General features: G+C 37.1%; 3 protein-coding genes across 3 annotated transcripts; all 3 read right to left on the bottom strand.

Moving 5' to 3' along the window:
* Positions 1-739: 739 nt before the first annotated feature.
* On the bottom strand, positions 740-5,889 carry LOC117400849 (uncharacterized). Its single transcript, XM_059007016.1, has 7 exons — positions 5,697-5,889; positions 5,365-5,578; positions 5,057-5,165; positions 2,254-2,326; positions 1,897-1,998; positions 1,556-1,769; positions 740-1,442 (listed from the first exon to the last, which is right to left on the bottom strand). The coding sequence occupies exons 1-7, from the start codon at positions 5,831-5,833 to the stop codon at positions 1,329-1,331; spliced, it is 963 nt and encodes a 320-aa protein (XP_058862999.1). The 5' UTR covers positions 5,834-5,889; the 3' UTR covers positions 740-1,328.
* Positions 5,890-9,425: 3,536 nt separating this feature from the next.
* On the bottom strand, positions 9,426-10,738 carry LOC117400856 (growth arrest and DNA damage-inducible protein GADD45 gamma-like). Its single transcript, XM_034001190.3, has 3 exons — positions 10,590-10,738; positions 10,261-10,474; positions 9,426-10,143 (listed from the first exon to the last, which is right to left on the bottom strand). The coding sequence occupies exons 1-3, from the start codon at positions 10,688-10,690 to the stop codon at positions 10,030-10,032; spliced, it is 429 nt and encodes a 142-aa protein (XP_033857081.3). The 5' UTR covers positions 10,691-10,738; the 3' UTR covers positions 9,426-10,029.
* Positions 10,739-16,463: 5,725 nt separating this feature from the next.
* Positions 16,464-17,762, bottom strand: LOC131705072 (growth arrest and DNA damage-inducible protein GADD45 gamma-like). Its single transcript, XM_059007251.1, has 3 exons — positions 17,572-17,762; positions 17,255-17,459; positions 16,464-17,040 (listed from the first exon to the last, which is right to left on the bottom strand). Exons 1-3 carry the CDS (start codon positions 17,670-17,672, stop codon positions 16,927-16,929), a joined length of 420 nt encoding a protein of 139 aa, XP_058863234.1. The 5' UTR covers positions 17,673-17,762; the 3' UTR covers positions 16,464-16,926.
* Positions 17,763-21,640: the final 3,878 nt, after the last annotated feature.

Raw genomic sequence — 21,640 nt, 5'->3', positions numbered from 1 at the left:
TAACTAATAAGGATGAAGTAGCATTTCACTTGGCCTAGTTTGTTTGACCACTTAAAAGGTGTAACCCAAAACAGTAATTTTGAGAGCTGCAATGATTCACCTTTCAGAAAGAGACGTTCTGTGCAGCCATGAGTGATTCAATTCACCTCCCTTCTCCTAGGTGTTTGTACTTCAAGGTATGCAAAGTATGAGTAATGTTTAGAAGAATCTGACACCAGAAATAGGAAAGAAAGTTTCAGACATGTTTGCTAAAACATCTAAATTTCCCCTAACGGTTCCCCCTACACAAAGGCCACCTACTACAACAGGGAAACTCATTCTGCATGCATCTCATCAGTTGTGCAAGCTGTTGTGTTAGGCAGCTGGTGCATAAGCGGTGAAAGGTCAAATTAGACTGAAAAGAGTGTGCTCGCCCTCAGTAGAGAAGCTAACTATTGTGTTCAAACCTTTCATTAGCCAAACTGCAGGCAGGATTTCTTTGTGTCTAACTTTCAGCATCAGCTGTTGTTTTTTGCCAGCCTGTGCATTTCATTTTGCAAATACAGTAATTGATGCATTTGCTGAACCAATACCAAGTTTGCAGCTTTGCATTGATTTTACCAAAAGCTGTATATATGCCTGTGTATATAAAGAAGGAATATATCCCTTAACACCATGCTCCGCTTTATTTGTATAATGACAATAGTAAAGTTTTATCATACACAGATTTTTAAAGAAATCTCACAAGACAGGACAAAGATATGGTTCAAATATTTATTGCAAAAAGAATTCAAAACAAAGTTTTGACATGTGATAAAACAGATATTCATCTGTGATTTAATACACAAAATAATGACAGTAACAAGTCTTATTTTTAGTCCTGTAGTTTCCTTTGACTTGCACAGTAGATATATACACAGCACATCAATTCATCCCATTTCTTTTTGTTTCACCAGTTCATTTCAGAGTTCATCAGCTTTGATTGCAAAAAAACTTCCCGTAGTCTTTTCCAAACAGATTCTCTGTATCAGTTCTTTCTTCCTTGTATCCCTCCGACAAGTCTTCACACAGACCCCAAACTCAAGATTACTCCTCCACTCTTTTCCATAGTTCACCAGCCCCCACTCCACCTGGAAAGTGGGGGGCACCTTGGTATGAACCGTCCAACTGCAGATCAGTCCCCATACTTTGATTCCTCATCCCCTCAAGGACCTTCAGCATGCCTGCCCAAGCGATTCCTCAATAGGATAATCCACAGATTTCAGGAACATGGTGGCTTCACCCATATATTCCTGGATGATAATGCAACAAAGGTTAAGCATCTCCAACAGGAGTTGACTTGTCCCAGTTCAACGTTCAGGAAGTGCAATAGCAGGGACCCATTCATTGAAGCTGCGGCTTTCTTCACAGAACAGGCTCAACTTTTCCAGAGCAGGGTCTTTCCAGGAATCTTCACTTGGATTCTGTAGTAGAAAAACAAAGACGTGCATTTAGTACTTGTTGCAGAACCAAAGACATAGCACATGCTGCTTAAAGTTATGCAGGTTAAAATCTTACAATGTAAAACGACACATACCGTGACAAGAATGCAATGCACATCTTTAGGTTCGCCAGACTCATCAGTTTTGCCCAGAATCTCAGACAGTCGCTGGGTGTCATCCACCCTCACGATGTCGATGCCGTTATCAAAGCAGAACGCCTGGATTAAGGTGAAGTGGATCTGCAGGGCGATGTCGCATTCGTACTCTTCATCAGTTGCCAAAACACAGAAAGCCACGCAGTCTGGATCACTGTATAAAATAAAAACAGGTACAATACATTAGTAAATGTTGCTAATCCAGATGTCGAAATAATGTTTAGTCATCTGTAAAGCAGTGCTGTAAATCAACAAGTACGGTAGTAACAATTCATACTTACACATTCATGACTTTTGCAGACTCGTAGACTCCAACAGTCAGACATTCTTGGCTTTGTGCGGAGACCAGAAGCTCCTCCAATGATATTCCAGCACACTGCATCCTGAAAAAAATACAAATAAAAACTGGTAAGATTAAAGTGTTCTGAAAATGTTTTACTTGTATTAACTGTCGTTTAAATGAAGCTGAACTGGTTAAATTGTGTTTGCAAAAATCGAATCATATCCTTGTCTGCATAATTTCGCACGCGGAATCACAACTGAATTTATGTTACTGTAATATAGTAAAATATAACACGTATGTTGCTTAACAGTAAAACAAAACAGAGCTATATTTTCAAAATAGGATTTGCATTTACCTGTCAATGATTTCAGTTGTGATTTCTTGTCCCTGTACTTCTTCAAGAGTCATAGTTATCCAAGTTGCCAATTACTTCCAAGTTTCAACTATACCTCTGTGCTACTTGTACAGCTGTATGAATTTAGAATCTCCGGTCTGTGAGTTTTTATAGCCTGCAAGCTCTTCTCGGTAATGGGCGGGTGCCGCACGGTTGCGCGTGCTGATTGGCTATCCAGATAAAACATATGCTAATACTTTATAGTAGTTTTGCTTTTCTCGTCAGCATCCCACGTGGGGGCAGAATTACAATGCTTGAAGTATCTTTTGTTTTTTGAGTTACTGGGCAGACTGGAGCCTGCAGATGTAGTCATTGAAACAACAACATTTTTTTTTTAATCGTTGCAAAAGTAGTTTGTGATCTTCAGAAATTGCATTCAGTTTTAGTTTTAAAACACAACATGTCAAATCTGTACAGTTAACATTACGTATAGTTTGCACAAAGTTGCATGGTAATTAACGGTAATGCAGCAGATTGGGATCGGCACACGCAGCTACTTTGCATTTGTAAAGCAAACACACAATGGCCAGACTTTCGCGTGTGGCATCTTGGGGTTTAGACAATTGATTCCTCTTTCTTCATAGCAGCACAGCTCCACCTGCCACTTGGTCTTTTTGTTGAAATTGGGGGAGGGAAACCTTTGTACAGTCATTTGCCATCTCCTGCTTCTAGTCATGTGTTACTTTAGATTAATATCTGCAGTAGCACGAGTCTGCAAATGCAACTGTTGTTTTGCATTTAGATTACTTTGATGTGCTGAATGGTTAAATACTTGGTATTCGCTTCTGTCTGAGAGATCTGTCTAAACGTCCTCATTGTTCGCCCATGATGATGCTGCAGACCCGTTGTACTGCAGCACTTCATATACAAATCAAAACGTTTTATTTGAACGCTTCACATTTAAGTGCATTGTTTGTTTTGTTTTTTTTTGTTTTTTTTTAACTTATATTAAACTAAACACAGAAATATAAAGCAAGCAAACAGAAAATGCCAACAGCCAGATAAAAACTCTGTACAACTTATTTCAACCTGCAGTTAGTCCATGATATGGTCATTTCTATCGAACCAGGCTGCCCATATTCTACTAGAAATCTATTGTTGCCCCTGCCCTGCTATATATTTTGTGCAGTTGTGAATAAGCACTGCACATTACTAAAGAATAAAAATAAATAAAAAAGGCTGTTTACATGTTTTTATTCCAGTACTGTAAACATTCATAAACCAAGCATGCACATAATTACAAACAAATTCATGAAAAATGTGTAGAACCTTTATAAGGACCTTATTGTTATGTTCAATTTTAGCATGAAAAACAAATATCCCATTCAATCATTTCTTTTAGAGGAGGGCTCATTTGTCTGTTTAGGAATATCAAGATATTTTGCAATCAAGCGCTGATGGGGTAGAATGAGGCCATATCCCCTTCCACCTAGTACCATAAACCAGCACAGTTATATATTTTTGGTAGGCTTTAGTATACAAGATGTATATTAAGATATTTATTCTTCTTTGCATATTTTAGTAACCCTGCCGCGGTATTTGTTAAAAGGCAAAATCTTAAACTTCAGTGGTAATATGCTGGTTGTTTGCCATATTTCTTGGGTATAATAAATTAATATATGCCTTAAAACAATTAAGGATGAGGTGATATGCATGCAGTTCAATCATATACACATGCTGTAACTTTTACAAACCAGATTTGTGTTTTGTGTCCTGGTACAGTGGCTACTAGTGTTTCTATGTTGTTCACGTTTGCCATCTAGTGTCTAGATCTGGTATACAACAGTTATTTCCCTTTATGCTTGGTAGGGTATAACAGAGATGGAATTTATAAAGTATTTCTGCTGCTCACAAAACAGAGGTATCAAGGTTGAAAGAAGTCTGTCATAAAACCACTGGCCTTGAATGTAAACAGACACCAGGCACTTACATTTTAGAGTAAAACGTAACATTACTGTGAAGTGCTGCAGATTTGTTTTGTTTTGTTGCCTGCATACAAGAGGAATATTTTGTTTGAATCATAGTGTTGCACATTCAATTAATTTGAATGCAAATTAAATCTATACAACTGATCTAAGGCAGTTGGCATGTATGACACTGAAGTGATGCTATTGTCAGCAAAATTAAAGTAGCCTGGTAAAATTAGTATATAATATCCAAGAAACTCTGCAATTGTTTATTTACCCCAATCATATTTCTAAAGTACACTGCAATACCTTTTTTTAGACAAAGAAACACACTGGCAAAACTCAACACATGACAAATCATTTGAAAATATTTATTTGGTTTCTCAGTAATTCAACATATCAAAATCACTCCATTAGTACATTAAACATTTGTTTTATTTTTAGGACAGTATCGTATACAGTAAGGTTACAGCAGTCCATCCGCTTCATAACCACTTTGTAATCTCTTTGATTTCTTAAAACGAAAGCGTAAGTCTTTTCTAACAGATTTTCTGTACGGAAAGGCCTCATGTCTCCCTCTGAAATCTCCACACGGATCCCGAACTCAATAATACTCCACTCTTTTCCATGGTATACCAGCCCCAACTATCTGGAAAGTGGGGGCACCTTAGTATTGTCCATCTGCGTCGCAAGGCTCTTCAGCATGCCTGCTCCAGCGACTTCCCGATTCCTCATCGGATTCCTCAACAGGATAATCAACATGTTTCAGGAATTTGATGGGTCACCCATGTATTCCATGATGATAATTCAATGAAGGTTAAGCATCCCCAACAGGAGTTGACGTGTCTCAGTTCAACGCTCAGGAAGTGTGATAGCAGGGACCCATTCATTGAAGCTGCGACACTCCTCACAGAACAAGCTCAGCTTTTCCAGAGCAGGGTCGTCCAGCGAATCTTCACTTGGATTCTGATGAAATAAAAAAAAAAGAATATAATTAATACATGTAGCAGAAACAAAATAAAACTATCCTTATACTGATAATAACATCGGGTATTCGGTAACAAAATGTAGAATTGTTCATTTTAGTGCATGTCACAAAAAGAACAAAAATCATATGAAGATGGAGTTAGACAGCAAATAAAATCAGATTTGAAATTAAACATACCGTGATAAGAATGCAATGCACATCTTTAGGTTCGCCAGACTCATCAGTGTTGCCCAGAATCTCAGCCAGTCGCTGGGTGTCATTCACTCTCACGATGTCGATGCCGTTATCAAAGCAGAACGCCTGGATTAAGGTGAAGTGGATCTGCAGGGCAATGTCGCCTTCATACTCCTCATCAGTTGCCAGAACACAGAAAGCCACGCAGTCTGGATCACTGGAAAAGAAAAATAATAGCAAGACGTTAGGATCGTATATTTGAGATATAGCGATCTATAGTCGAGTGTCGTAGTGGTTGTGCAACAACAGTAATAATACTAGTCTACAGTACTTACACATTCATGACTTTTGCAGACTCGTAGACTCCAACCGTCAGACATTCTTGACTTTGTGCAGAGACCAGAAGCTCCTCCAATGTTTTGCCAGCAAGCTGCATTGTGTATTCCTGTCCGCGAACTCCTTCAAGAGTCATATAGCTATACCAAGTTCTGGTTTAACAAGTGAATTGTTTCTCAACACAACAACAAACAGTTCTCAAGTTGTATGTTGGGAGTAGCGCTGGTCTGCGTTTTTATAGCCTATGGTTTCCTTGTGGGCGGGCGGACTACGTCTGCCGCTGCTGATTGGGTACGCTGAGGCTTCTACAGGGGGCGGGATAACAATGACTGAAGTGTGCTTCTTTTGTTTTGTTATGGTAGTGTGTGTGTTGGACGGACTTGAGGATAGAGAACAGATGTATGGTTTAAAAAACCTTGTCTTGCAAGCTACTTAATCTTTGCAACGCAACCTGAAAATATTGCTTTCATTGCATGTACTCCAATACACGACGCAATGAAATGCTGTTTGTTTTTAAGGTCAGCGACAACAAAAACAAGTTTTATTATATAAACACTATTCACCTTTATCTGTGCTATATCAGATATTTAGAGAAATTATGGAGTTATTACAAATTCCACAGCATTATTTTTTTAATCTCATCATTTGTACTCCCTGACCTTGGCATCTCTTATATGTTGTTATTTTTATTATTTTTTATTTAAATCACCTAGATTGTGTAGGGCACGCGCTGCTGGTTTGCATTTACCAAGAGAGCAGAGAACGGCTAAGCTTTGGCGTGTGGCGTCTTGGACAATAGATTGGTTTTTCTTCATAGCAACACAGCTGCACCTGCCACTTGCAATCGGGGAGTTCTTCAAGTTGGGGGAGGGTGGTGTTTGCACTGGCTATTGCTATCTCTCCCATCAAGCAATCTGTTACTGCAAATTAATCCCTTTAGAAGCACGGATCTTGCAAATGCAGTTTTGAAGTTTTGCATTTAGATTACTTTGAGAGGCTGATCCAGTATGTTTTTGATTCAGTTATTTGTCAACATCTGTTGAATTTTGTATGTTTTTTTTTTTAAGTGAACCTTTAATTACTTCGAAGTTCAACGTGCATCCAAAGCGCCCCCTGGTGATTTCATTGTCTCGTCAACAACGTTAACATAGGGGTATATCCCCTGTAATCTTGCAGCTATACATGCTTTCCTCATGCTGATATTGCGTATTTCGCATTTGATTATCCCCGTTTATCATTTTGTACCATGTTCTTTATGGGTTTGCTTGTGGTTTCCCACACTTTGGTTTTACCAAGGTATTTAAACGAACTTGTCCAGTCACCTTTTTTCATGTTTATATGATCTTGCTCATTGGGGCTACATGTTCATATATATGCTCAGTAAGTGGGCACCCTGTCCCTGATCCTGACTGCTTAGCACACCGATGCTATAAAACCAGTAGCAGTACTTCTAAACTCAGCCTTGTTATTTGTTTGCAAAACGCATTTATTTCAATTATGAACAAACCTCTGGTAAATTAATGCATTTTGCTTATTATGCCACTGACAGTTAACGCACAAAGCCTGCCATTTTTGCACTAGTACTATTTCAACTAATTTATTGTTGTAGACTGTTATAAAGTTAACGTTAGAAGTGTGCAGAAAGTCGGGTCGGGGGGTGGGGTCATGCACTGAGCTCGGCACGCGCATCTAGTTTGCATTTCTACACAGTGTCTGAACAATGACCCAACTTCGGCGTGTGGCATCTGGGTTTGTTTTTTTTTTTTTCACTCAGCAACACTGCTCCAGCTGTCACTTGGGTTTCTTTTTTGAAGTTGGGGGAGGGTGGCTTTTGTATGTTAAAAAGTTAATTTAGATGTATAGCCCTGCATGAAAAATAATTACTATGGTATTACCATAATATATGCAGGTAGCCTACCATTCCTGGATACCCCATGGGTTACCATACATCTCTGTTACTTCACATTCTACCAATGACTTACTGTTTTAATACACGAAAATAAAATGAAGATGCACTTATTAAAAAAAACAAAAAAACAAAAACCTCAACTCCAGGTTTATTACATCCTTTACTGTTTGTATAGCCTAACCACATATTCTTACCCAGCATCTGCAGTGACTATTAATCTTTCATGATTGGGTCTACAGGTCATGCTCCAATCTAATCTACCCAGTAACCAAAATATCGTCATCAAATTTTGCAACTTTGGCACAAGCCACAACAATTAAATACAGTAAATATAGGAGACTGTGTGGTCCAGTGGTTAAAGAAAACGGATTGTAACCAGGAGGTCCCCGGTTCAAATCCCGCCTCAGCCACTGACTCATTGTGTGACCCTGAGCAAGTCACTTAACCTCCTTGTGCTCCGTCTTTCGGGTGAGATGTAGTTGTAAGTCACTCTGCAGCTGATGCATAGTTCACACACCCTTGTCTCTGTAAGTCGCCTTGGATAAAAGGCGTCTGCTAAATAAACTAATAATAATTACATTTTATAGCCATTTTGTAGAACAGTCACAACAAAAAAGAACATCTGTCTGATAAACACGTTCAATTTTAGAAAATCTAGGTATGAACGTATGTACTGTATATGGTTATATGAGTGTGTGAGTTGGCTTTCAGGATATAGGTGAATCTGTGCTTCCTTTTGTAATTATGCCTGCTTTCCTCATGCTTGTGCTGTGTATGACTATTTATTTATCACTGTGATGATCTTTACCTGTAGTTTACTACACAATCACATGCTTTTACCATGGAATACTGTGGACTTTGCAAGGCATTGCCTTGTAATAATTTAAATGCAGTCCTTCTAAATGCTGCTTTGTTACTTTTTCAAAGCATGTTTATTAAAAACAAACAGTATTCCAGAATGCAATGCCTCTGGGAAAGACCTGGAGAAGCTTATGGTCTCTGTAAATAGTGTAGAACAGCGGTGGCAAGCTGAATGTCTCAGCTCTCATGGTTGTGATGTTTAAATATTGCACAAGTTCGCCATCTAATGGGTAAAGTCAGCATTACCACAAATATATTTTAGAGTAAACTATTATTGTTATGAGCAGAAAGTACAGTGTTTATTGGGAAATAAACATATCAGTTATAATACCTTTTTATTTAATGCATCTCTGGTACAGTAACATGAACTTCTCAAGGGGTTGCCTGTGTTTCTGACCCCATGTTGCTGTAAATATGTTATCTTGTCTAATTATTATTTAGGAGGGTAAAAGTATGCACTCTTTTTAGGTGTATTATCTTTGGAATAACTGATCAATTTATACAATTCATTTTAACATGTTTTGTGGAATCATCCCATGGTAAATTTTCATGGCAATTTTGCAGTTTTCTCATGGTACTATGTGCATATACTTAGCCTTTTTTTTAATATGCTTTCAGTATGTCTTATTACACTGTGTTATGCCTTTATAATATGGAAGTATTTTGCTTTTGGCCTACGAATATATTGTACTTTTTTTTAAGTGTTATCATCAATATGCCAATTACTGTTTCCCTTCCCTCATGTTTCATTCCACTTTTTGTAAGCTGATGCTAAACAGAAATGTCAATACCCCATTAGTTCCTTTAGATAAATTAGACTGATTTGGGGGAACAAACACCCTAATAAATATTAGGCTACATCATTGATTCTTCAAGAAAAATTGTGTTGCCGCTGATTTCTGTTAAATTCAACATTTTATTGTAAATGTATAAACCTCAGAAACTCTCAACACAGGATACAAGTATGTTTTTATTTTTATTTCAAAGCATTCAAAACATTTCTCAAAATAACTGCAACCTTTTGCAGTTTAGTAAAATGCATTTAGTTTCTCATAGTTTAACAACAGATGTGAGAGAATATCAAGAACATTTAAAGTTATAAAGCTGCCTGTTCATAATCATCTTACTTCAAAACATTTCACACCAGAATTGTTTTTCTTTCACAGCTGCTGAGGTATGTTACAAAACTCCCCATCTTAATAGCAGTTTTTATTTGCAAACTTTTCACCAGTTCATTTCAGCTAAAGAGTTTCCATTATGCTCTTTATCTTTTCTTTTTCCTCTCTTAAAGCCTACACACAGACCCCCAAACTCAACAGTAGTGCCTCCACATGATATACCAGCCCCCGCTCCGTCTGGAAAGTGGGGGCACCTCGGTATGAACCGTCCATCTGCATCGCAAGGCCCTTCAGCACGCCTGTTCCTGCGACTTTCTGTTTCCTCATTGGATTATTCAATAGGATAATCCACAGATTTCAGGAATTTGATGGGTCACCCATGTATTCCATGATGATGATTCAATGAAGGTTAAGCATCCCCAACAGGAGTTGACGTGTCTCAGTTCAACGCTCAGGAAGTGTGATAGCAGGGACCCATTCATTGAAGCTGCGACACTCCTCACAGAACAAGCTCAGCTTTTCCAGAGCAGGGTCGTCCAGCGTATCTTCACTTGGATTCTGTAACAAAAGGAGGACAGCATTAAGTGTTTGTTACATAAAAATACACACACACACACACACGTTACACATTATAATTATATAGCAACATTTAAAAAGTTGAAAAAAGATTCATACCGTGATAAGAATGCAATGCACATCTTTAGGTTCGTCAGACTCATCAGTATTGCCCAGAATCTCAGCCAGTCGCTGGGTGTCATTCACTCTCACGATGTCGATGTCGTTATCAAAGCAGAACGCCTGGATTAAGGTAAAGTGGATCTGCAGGGCGATATCACCTTCATACTCCTCATCAGTTGCCAGAACACAGAAAGCCACGCAGTCTGGATCACTGGAAAATAAAAATAACAGCAAGACGTTATGATTGTAAACTAATCGAGTTATAGCAAAATAAAGTTTCGACATCGAAATAAAAATGTAGACCAAACGGACAAGTGAATACTTACACATTCATGAGTTTTGCAGACTCGTAGACTCCAACTGTCAGACATTCCTGACTTTCAGCGGAAACCAGCAGCTCCTCCAATGCTTTACCAGCACACTGCATTATGAGATGATTAGCTAGTTTAATATACCCACAAATACTCGAGGCAAGCAAGTGCGGCTAGTTGTATGGGTTTAGATAGCTTGGTGTTTGACTTTTATAGCCTGCAAACTACTCTCCTCAGCTGTGGGCGGGATGTTAGCCCCTTCTGTAATAGGCTAGTAGAACAATCGTCTGGAACTTTTTTTGTGTGTGTGTGGCTCGTGCCTGTGCGTTCCACTGTGCAAGTTAACAAATGACACAACCGCGAAATATGTTTATTTTGTTAACAGTTGCTGGGCAGACTATTAAACATTAAAATACTTCATATTACATTTCTATTGTAACATATTTAATGTCAACTATTTTAAAAGCAGCACTGTTATAGATGTATTTATTTAAATTGCATTAATATCGTAATGTCATTGTTGCAGTTTTTTTCAACACTTTTATTAAAAACACTAAACTCTTGCAAAAAACGCATTTTACATATTATTTCAGTCAAGGAATTAATTTACACAATAGAAATATATAAATATAAACAGATCTTATAATTTAGTATGAAGATAGTTATGTGCATGCACTGTGCTCGACACACGCCTCTAGTTTGCATTTCTAAAGAGTGCCCGAACAATGACCCAACTTCGGCGTGTGGCATCTGTGGGTTTTTTTCGGGGGGGGAAGCACCCGTGCTGCAGCTGTCATCACTTGGATTTCTTTTTAAAATTTGGGGAGGAAGACTTTTGTACCGTAAAATGTTACTGTGCAGCCTACATGCAAATGTTCACTCTTTGTGTTGTTCCTGCGATTCTTCTGATTCACAAATAACTAACCGCCTAAATTGTGAGCATTGCCAAAGAAACCACGTAATCATATGTGAACCACAGGCGTTAAATTGTAATTTACAGAGCTTTCTTTACAAACATTAAATTGCTTATCCAATGTATCAAAAAGGTAAAGCTATATTCATGTTCTAACGCGGCTGTTATAGAATTTGTTAGATATGATGCAGTGAATTGTAGGTCCTATTCTTAATTCGCTTTGTAAAGTTCCATGATGACATCAGCCTTCGAATTAGAATAATTCTAATATTTTTTTAGATGACCTGAGCCTTCATCTAAAAGTAGAGCATGCATTTAGGCATTGGTCTCACAGAATAATTACTGTAAAATGCATTAGCATATGCTTAACTTGTGTAGCCAATAAGCAAAGCAACCATCAGACAAAGTGTATGCCAGGCACATTTATGGTTAAGATTATGTTTAATGGGTACTGCAATACAATTCTAGACACTTTATTTTTTAGACCAGTGACAACAAAAAATACTAATCTGAAAAAAAAATATATAAAGACGTTTCATATTAGAAAATCGTATGTATGCTGCCTATATATAGGTCTATTTATCCATGCATGTGTGTATGTATGTATTATGTATGTGCTGGATTTCTGAGCAGTGAAGTGCACACATGCAGCTAGTCCTTCTCTTTAAAACTGCTCCCACTCCACTTGGGACAGAGGGTGGGGTTTAATTATAGGCTGCTGTCCTTTGTAGCTCTGAAACCTAGCAATCTTTTACTGCAGATGAATTGCCTCAGATGAATGGGTCTGCAAATGCATTTTTGGAAAGCACTGGAGAAACTTTAAAGTCAGGACATTCAGGACTTTCTCAGCACATGCTGTTATGTTTAAATGCTGTGCAGTTTCACCATCTAGTGGATAAAATCAGCATTACCAAAATATGTCTTGTTACATGCACACAGTGTACAGTATTTACATGGGAATAAACATGAGAGCTTTATTTGCATGTTTTTTCATTTACTCTCTGGTATATGTTCAGTACACTGAGATCTAACGTGGCATTGTGAAGGAGCTCCCTGTGTTCCTTATCAATTGTTACTGTACAAATTGTATTTTGTCTGTGAAATAAAGAGACATGTTTTATGTACTCAGCTTTATGCATGGACAACTCCAAAACTGAGTTGTGCTTTTAAATATATAACTTTCAATTTAGTACAATAACTTTTTTTTCTAAACTAGAGGTTAATATGTTGCTATAGGCCTATATTGCATTTTTGTTTTGCCGTTTCATTAAATTGATCATACAACTTTTCTTTCCATAATGTTTTTAGTAAGGTGATGCTAAACAGAAATGCTAATATTCCCCATACATTTTTTTTATATTAGACTGATATTGAGGATTGTTGACTAGCACTAAATGGAAGTACAGGTCTTAAATACTCTCGTAAATATTAGGCTAAATCATTGATTCTACAAAATATACTGTCATGTCACTTCTTCCTGTTAAATTAAACCTTTTATCATGAATATAAACCTCTGAAACTCTCAACACATGTATTCAAAACGTTTTACAAAAGCATTGTCATATTTTGTATTTTTGTAAAATATGCTTTGTTTCTCAGTAATACAGGCTTACAACAAAACATGATCACTACATGAATACAGAAAATAGCAAAACTTGAGTGTTTTATACTAACTATACAGCAAACAACAATAGGTTCAAGATCTAAATGAATGGTCGTAGTCCAAACAAACAGTATAGTTAGGCCTTCACATTCCTGACTGCGGAGGCCAGAAGCTCCTCCATGCTGTTCCATCCCTGTAGTATAGGATGATTAGCTCGTTTAGGGTACTCACAAATATCCACAGCAATCAAGTGTGGCTGTATGAGTTCAGAAGTGTTAATCTACATTTAAAGCCTAAAAACCTCGCTCCACTATGGGCAGGGTGTCCCTTATATCTTATTCCTAGTTGGTTGCTATAAAATCGTGGCTTGTGTCTGAACATCCCGCTGGTGTGGTGTAACAATATCCAGTCTCTTTGCTTTGTTTACAGTTACTTGGCAGACTATTTAATATTTAACATTGAAATACTTTTTAAAAAAGTGTTTGCAAAATGTGTCTTAAGTTAAACTACTTCTAAACAGAAGACCTTTGTATTCAGTAGAACATGCTATTTTATAGTGTTACAGTTTTCTGATTATGTCCTTTATTAGCAATTCTCAACTCTTGCAAATGAATGCATTATTATGCCACTGGAAGTGAAAAAGAAGCCTAATACTAGACTAAGTAAGTAATAGGAGTATTTAAGCTTGTTATTCTAGGCTACTATGCATTTTATTTATGATTGTGCTGAAAGTCAGCGAGGTCAATGCATGTGTAAGCTCGGCGCACGCCCCTAGTTTGCATTTCTAAAGAGTGTCTGAACAATGACCCAACATCGGCGTGTGGCATCTGGGAGTTTGGACAATTGCTTCTTTTCCTCAGCAACACTGCTCCAGCTGCCACATGGATTTCTTTTCTGAAGTCAGGGGGAGGGGGGGAACTTTTTCAATCTTACAATGTTAATATAGATGTGTAGCATATCTGCAAAATGCAGTTTATAATTTCATTACCATGCTACATGCATTTACAGTGTGTTTCCATGCAGTTTATAATTTCATTACCATGCTACATGCATTTACAGTGTGTTTCCATGCAGTTTATAATTTCATTACCATGCTACATGCATTTACAGTGTGTTTCCATATTATGTAATATTTTTACCAATGGTTTACAAGACGTTTACTATACTTGATTACAGTTTACAATGCATTGAATGCCTTGCAATCAATTTAAATCTGGCTCCAATCTAATCTGCCGATTAACCAACATATCAAAAAAGTTTTAAACTCTGGCACGACCACAATATTTATGCACATTATTTGCAAAATTAACTCATATGATAGAGTAGAGTGCAAATGTATAAGAACACCCTATTGCTTCTGTTGTTTTGATTTGTTGTGCATATGAAATCAAAGCACTGTAACTGAAAATCTTGGAAAATTGTCAAAAATAGGAAAATTAGTGATTGTCCAATTTAATTGATGACTTTAATAGGCCAGACTTGCAATTAATTTAAAATAGTATATTAGGAATACATAGCCACAAATGGTAAAATGCATGAGCTGTTATAGAAGTTGTTTAAGATGCCTATTTAAAACAGAAAGTGGTCTAACATTTTCAAACATGGGTGCCTATTGTTTCTATATCACTGATTAGTATGTATATAAAGGATATGCATGATAAATCTTGAGATGTTCTAATAAAGTTGCGCACTACTGTAGCCAGTTAATTACTTTGGGCTATAGTCACAACAAATATACTATTATGTAAAACATATGAACACTTTTTTTTTTTAGAAAATCCTATGCATGTATGTTTGTATATGTGTCTTGGCTTTCAGAATTTGTAGGACACACGCTTTTATGTATTACTGTTTACTGTGATCTTTACCATTCTGTCTGAGGTTTATATATGGTGTTTTTACCATGGAATACAGCACACTTTGCAGGGCATGTTTTGCAACTTCTCAAATCACATTTTATGATGTTTATATTCTACAATAGAATGTGCAACAAAATCAGCTGTCCTATATTTTAACCCAGACCGAACCTGGGACCCTTATCCCACCTGCTTAGTCAGCACAGAGGCTATAAAACCAGTGTCAGTGCTTTGCACAAGCTTTGTTGCTTGGTAATAGTATTTCAGAATGCAGTGTTCTGGGGAAAGCATTGGAAGCTTATGTTTGCTGTAAATAGTCTAGCTGTCCCAACTCATTTTGTGCTGTTTTAATATGCTGTACAGATTTGCCATCTAGTGGGTAAATTCAGCATTAATACAATAATCTTGTAAAGTAAAATGTTGTATTGAACACAGCATTGTATTTATTGGGCAATAAATGTGTTATTTACATTATCTTTCAGTGCCTATCTGTAATGCACACAATCTATATGTCATTTTCAAGGACTTCCCTTTGTTTCTAATAATTATTTTTTTGCTGTAAAGATGTTATAATGTCTGTGAAATAGCTGTTGAATCTGTTGCATAATTGTTTAGGAGGGTAAAAGTTCTAATCCTTAGGTGTAACGTCTGTATTATTTTCAATTTGTTTTAATGTTTTATGCAATCATAATAGTCTATAGTAGTATTGTCCCTGCATATTCAATCCCAGGATCATTTTGTTTGGGATGCCAGAGGATGCGGTGCTAAAGCATTATAGACTCACTCCACAAGTCATCCTAGACCTAATAGCTGAATTGAGGGAGCTAGACATGTGAAAGTGCTGTGTTCTCTGCGCTACTTAGCCTCTGGCTCCTTTCAGACCACAGTTGGAATGTCTGGAGGGATAGCCCAGTCCACCTTTTCCAGAGTGCTAGGCACATTTCTGGATGTCATGCTGAAAAGGGCAGGCCAATACATATCATTTCCTAAGGATACTAGCATAACTGATGAGGCTTTTGCAAACAACTCAGTTTCATGCTGTGACCTCATCAAACTTTTCTTTTCTTTTCCGTGCACCAAGAGGACTTTGCTGCCCTTCGGACTTTTCTTTGGTTTGTATTTTAGTTCTACTGTTCTCTAACTGCGCAAGTGCGTCCGCTAAATAGACTGATGCGCTCATTGTTTGTGTGTGTTGAGTAATTCACACTGCTCTTAAGCTTACGTAGGGTGCAGTGCAAAATAATTGCCTGGCTGCAATGCAATTTTAATTTTGCATCCACAATTATTTGTGCTGTGCCTATATTTACATCACATACATGTCAATAAATCTATGAAAACACCATCATAACAACGACGGTAAATCATTGATTGTTCAAGAACAAAATGTGATGTCACTGATTCCTGTGTAATTCAATATTGGTAAACCTCTAAAATTCTTAACACATGACAAAAAGATTTAAATATTTGTATTTAATAAAGAATTTTAACATTTTTCATATTCTTGAAATATGCTTTGTTTCTCATTCATTTGATAGTCTTACAAGAGAAAATGACAGTGTATCAAAAGCTTGGTATACATCTTCATGTTCACTACTGTCTCACTTCAAAACTTTTCACAACAGATGTTCATTTCATCACAATAAATTCATTTAGAATTTCCCATACTCATATGTGCTCTTTATCAGTCCGCTTTTCCTCCCTTACAAGTCTCCACACAGACCCCACACAAGAGTACTTCGCCACTCTTTTCCATGGTATACCAGCCCCCACTCCATCTGAAAAGTGGGGGCACCTTGGTATGAACTGTCCATCTGCGTCGCAAGGCTCTTCAGCACGCCTCTTCCAGCGACTTCCAGATTCCTCATCTGATTCCTCAACAAGATAATTCAGACTTCAGGAATTTGATATGTCACCCATGTATTCCATGATGATAATTCAACGAAGGTTAAGCATCCCCAGCAGGAGTTGACGTGTCTCAGTTCAACGCTCAGGAAGTGTGATAGCAGGGACCCATTCATTGAAGCTGCGACACTCCTCACAGAACAAGCTCAGCTTTTCCAGAGCAGGGTCTTCAAACGTATCTTCACTTGGATTCTGTAACAAAAGGAGGACAGCATTAAGTGTTTGTTACATTAAAAAAACATAAAACGTTACAAATTATAATCCAATAGCAAAATTAAAAAGGTTTCAAAAATATTATATATAGTATCTTCACTTGGACATTTAATACCTGTAGCAGAAACAACATAAAACATAAAGTAAACTATCGTTACACTGACAATAAGCTCGAGATTTAACAGATACATACCGTGACAAGAATGCAATGCACATCTTCAGACTCATCAGTGTCGCCCAGAATCTCAGACAGTCGCTGGGTGTCATTCACCCTCACGATGTCGATGCCGTTATCAAAGCAGAACGCCTGGATTAAGGTGAAGTGGATCTGCAGGGCAATGTCGCCTTCATACTCCTCATCAGTTGCCAGAACACAAAAAGCCACGCAGTCTGGATCACTGGAAAAGAAAAATAACAGCAAGACATTAGCATTTTATACTTCTCGAGTACTAGCAATATCATGCTTTAACATCTAAACGAATAGATGTAGTCAAAACAAACAATACTTACATATTCATGACTTTTGCAGACTCGTAGACTCCAACAGTCAGACATTCCTGACTTTTTGCGAAGACCAGAAGCTCCTCCAGTGCTTTACCAGCGAACTGCATTATGATTATGAGATGATTAGCCCGTTCAGAATACTCACAGACATGTGCAGTAAGCAAGCAGTTATGTAGCTTTAGAAGTGTTGGGGTTCTGAGCTTTATAGCCTGGATGCATGCGCTGCTAAACTGTGGGCGGGGTGTTCCTTAGCCCCCTTGTCGAATTGGCTACTTTTGTGGCTCGTGTCAGTGGACGCCGCTGGTGAAGGATAACAATACAATACCCGAAATCTGCTCCTTTGTTTACAGTTACTAGGCAGACTTGAGCCTTCCTATTTAATCCTCAGCATTACAATACTTCAAATAAAAGTTTGATTGATACATTTCAATATAAATCATTTTAAAACAGATATATTACAATTGTATTAATTTTACCAATTTCAAAAGTGTATTTCTTTATTTATTTTGATAGGATGACATTGCTTTTTTAAAATGCTTTTTCTTGTATTAAATCCAACTCTTGCAAATGAATGTCTTATGCATGTTATACCACTGCAAATCAAACAATTCATTCTCAAAAGTATATAGGAGGCTGTGTGGTCTAGTGGTTAATGAAACAGGCTTATAACCAGGAGATCCCCGCTTCAAATCCCATCTCGGCCACTGCCTCATTGTGTGACCCTGAGCAAGTCACTTAACCTCCTTGTGCTCCGTCTTTCGGGTGAGACGTAATTGTAAGTGACTCTGCAGCTGATGCATAGTTCACACACCCTAGCCTCTGTAAGTCGCCTTGGATAAAGGCGTCTGCTAAATAAACAAATAATAATAGAGAGCTATTTGAAGTAATTTATCACAGAGTTCGAAAGTCTGTAAGGTCGGAGGATGTGCATGCACCACGCTCGGCACACGCCTCTAGTTTGCTTTTTTAAAGATTTGTGTGAACAATGACCCAACTTCGGCGTGTGGCATCTGGAGTCTGAACAATTTTTAAATATGTTTTTCCCTTAAAGTCAGCACTGCTCCAGATTCATTACTTGACATTGGGGAGGGTGACGCTTAATTAGAATTTGGCGGTCTATGAAGGTGCATGCTCATCTGTCTAGATGTCGAACATATCAATAATTTAAAGTGGATATAGGTATGGTGATTTACCGTTTTCAAGTTACCGATAGATATAGCGGGGTCCAGTCACTGTTTTGTTTTACCTCTTGTATATATTCCTTGCTTGATCCTTTTATTCAAACTACACTGTTTTGGCACCATGACGCCATCTCTAATAATTAAAATGACCATGAAATTAATTAGCAGACCCTTAATTTGTGTAGCTAATAAACAAAGTCAGCGAGCATCAGAGAAAACCAGCATGCCAGACAAATTCAGGCCAATATGTATCAATTATGTTTAATGGGTCTTGTAATTCACACATTGTTTGAAGTATTGTTGCACTTAAAAAAAAAAATAAAAAAAATTATATCCCTAAATCTGCAAATGTATTTCGAGTTTAAAGTCCAAAGTAAACCAACCAAAAAGTAAATCGTTACTTGCCTGTATTTATATCTTGCTAAAGTAAAACAGTTTTATAATAAGTTGCTATTTGCTCCTCTGAATTACAGTGAAATATAATTTTTATATGTCAAACATAGCTTTGTTTAAATAAATAAATAAAAAGTAATCAAAACCAGGTCATCCTTCATTATCTGTCAAACATATTAGCGTGCTGTTTTTATATTATGCAGTCTTGCCATCTAGTGGAAAAAGTCAGTATAACAATTATATTATTTGAGGTATTGACCGCTTAAATTCCCCCAATAAATGTTAAGAAAGCGGTAATATAAAGTGTTATTAAATTACTTCAGAAACACACCCAGAAAGTTCTTTTTTTTTTTTTTTAATGAAAGTTGCAGGAGAGTAACAGGACGAGATTGGTTAGTTTCTATACAGCTTTGCTTAAGGATGTCTCTCCGCTCCGCCTGCACTAGAAGACTGGCTCTACCTCCGCTACGCTCCCCTGCCTCCCGAGCCCGCTCCTTCTCCACCCTTGCTCCGCAGTGGTGGAACGACCTTCCTACAGATGTCAGGACTGCCCAGTCCCTGACCACATTCCGGCGCCTCCTTAAGACTCACCTCTTCAAACAGCACCTGTAGAACTCCTCTGTTGTATCCTGGGACACTATCACCCTTCATTTAAATATGCTTTATTTTGCTCTTATCTGCCCCCTATTTTACTGCATTTAATCCTGTACCTCAGAATATTGTAATCTCCCAAGTGTTTAATCGGTAGTATTTTGTACTTAATCATATCCTGATGTAACTATCACTACTTAATCATATCCTGATGTAACTTTCACTATTATCTGCTGTATTATTGAATTGTGGTTTGTCACACTTGAGAATTATTGTATTTCTTGTTCTTATTGTATGACTTATATTGTAACACTTGAATGTATTTGTATTTGCTTGCGATTGTAAGTCGCCCTGGATAAGGGCGTCTGCTAAGAAATAAATAATAATAATAATAATAATAATAATGTCTGACTGAATCACTTTTTCCTTACAAGTTTTTTTTTTTTTTAAATTTGTAATTGCTTATCCATTTCATCCTATGCCATATACTGAAAAATATTAACTATGTTTAATTAATAAACATTTTTATTAACACTGGATGGACGTTACCCCAAACATCCTTAAATATCTAAAGTAGAAAGATGTACTGAACATAGTATATTATTAATGTAGTATTTTGGTACATTTCTTCAAACTATAAAGTAACCTACTGTTGAATTCTTCCTATGGAGCTCAAATAGGCTACTGCGTGTATGCTTTCCATGACTTTTTGTACTGAAAACACTGAATAGTAAACATCTTAAAACACCCTCAGAAATAAATGGCTGGTTTCTTGTTAAAATCAAACTATCGTGTAGATCAACATATGACACGAAAATAGGTTTCATTTTTATTTCACAGTATTCAACAGTTTTTACACAAGCATAACCGTGTGTAGCTTTATTACTTAACAGGTATATAAAATAATAATAAAAAAACATGACAATTTATTGATGTGTATAGATATATTTTTTCTAGGACAATTTCCTAATAGGTTGAAAAATATGTTTTCTTTCTCAAACAATAGAGATTCTGTATTGCTTAACGTTTTGCAGTTGTTTTACTTTTAGACTTGTTGCTGCATCTGCATCTTCACAGCATGTTTTTGTTTTCAGTCAGCTCCAAGCAAAACTGGTGAGTTTGATGCTTTAGTTTACATCAATTTCAAAAGGCTTTTTTTGTGTCGTTTCTTCCTCTCTGACAAATCTCCTCAGGAGTACTCGCCCTCTCCTCTTCACTATGGTATACCAGCCCTCGTTGCATCTTGCAAGTGAACCGTCCATCTGCATTCATTACTTTTGCAGACTGGTAGACTCCAACTGTTAGACATTCCTGATTTTGCGCAGAGACCAGAAGCTCCTCTAATGCTTTTCCAGAAGAGTGCTGCATTCTTGAACGTGTTCAATTGAATTGTATTAGTGATTAAAATGTTCCAAAAAAAAGTGCTGCTCAAGTTGCATGCTTTCAGAAACACTGCTTTCCAGGTTTTATAGCCTGGAAACTGTTTACGTTACGACTGCCTTCCCCAATTAGCTATGTAAAACGTATGCTAATATTCATTGAGGCTCGTGTCAGGGTCGTGTCCCCCCCCCCCCCAACCCCCCTTTGGGTGATGGGTGATGGGTGAGGCATTACAATGCCACCGGTCGATCCTTTTGTGATAGTTACTAGGCAGAATTAGTCATTACAAAAACATTTAAAATCTTCAAAGTATACGTTTAAGTAATATAACGGTTTAAATTTAAATGGTAAAAAATATATATTATTTACAACTAGATATTTTCTCTTTTTTATATAAAAGACTACCATTCACGTCATCCGTGTTTTTTTTTTTCATTCAGAATTTTAAATTGCAAGTATGGGAATTTTAAAAATCCACATCATATTCACCAAAAGTTATCACTTTATTTGCAATAGTGAGGATTTAAAAA

Source organism: Acipenser ruthenus, chromosome 2 (assembly GCF_902713425.1).
Source record: "Acipenser ruthenus chromosome 2, fAciRut3.2 maternal haplotype, whole genome shotgun sequence".
NCBI lineage: Eukaryota > Metazoa > Chordata > Actinopteri > Acipenseriformes > Acipenseridae > Acipenser > Acipenser ruthenus.
Note: the sequence above shows the minus strand (reverse complement) of the source record. Positions and strands in the feature narration are given on the sequence as shown.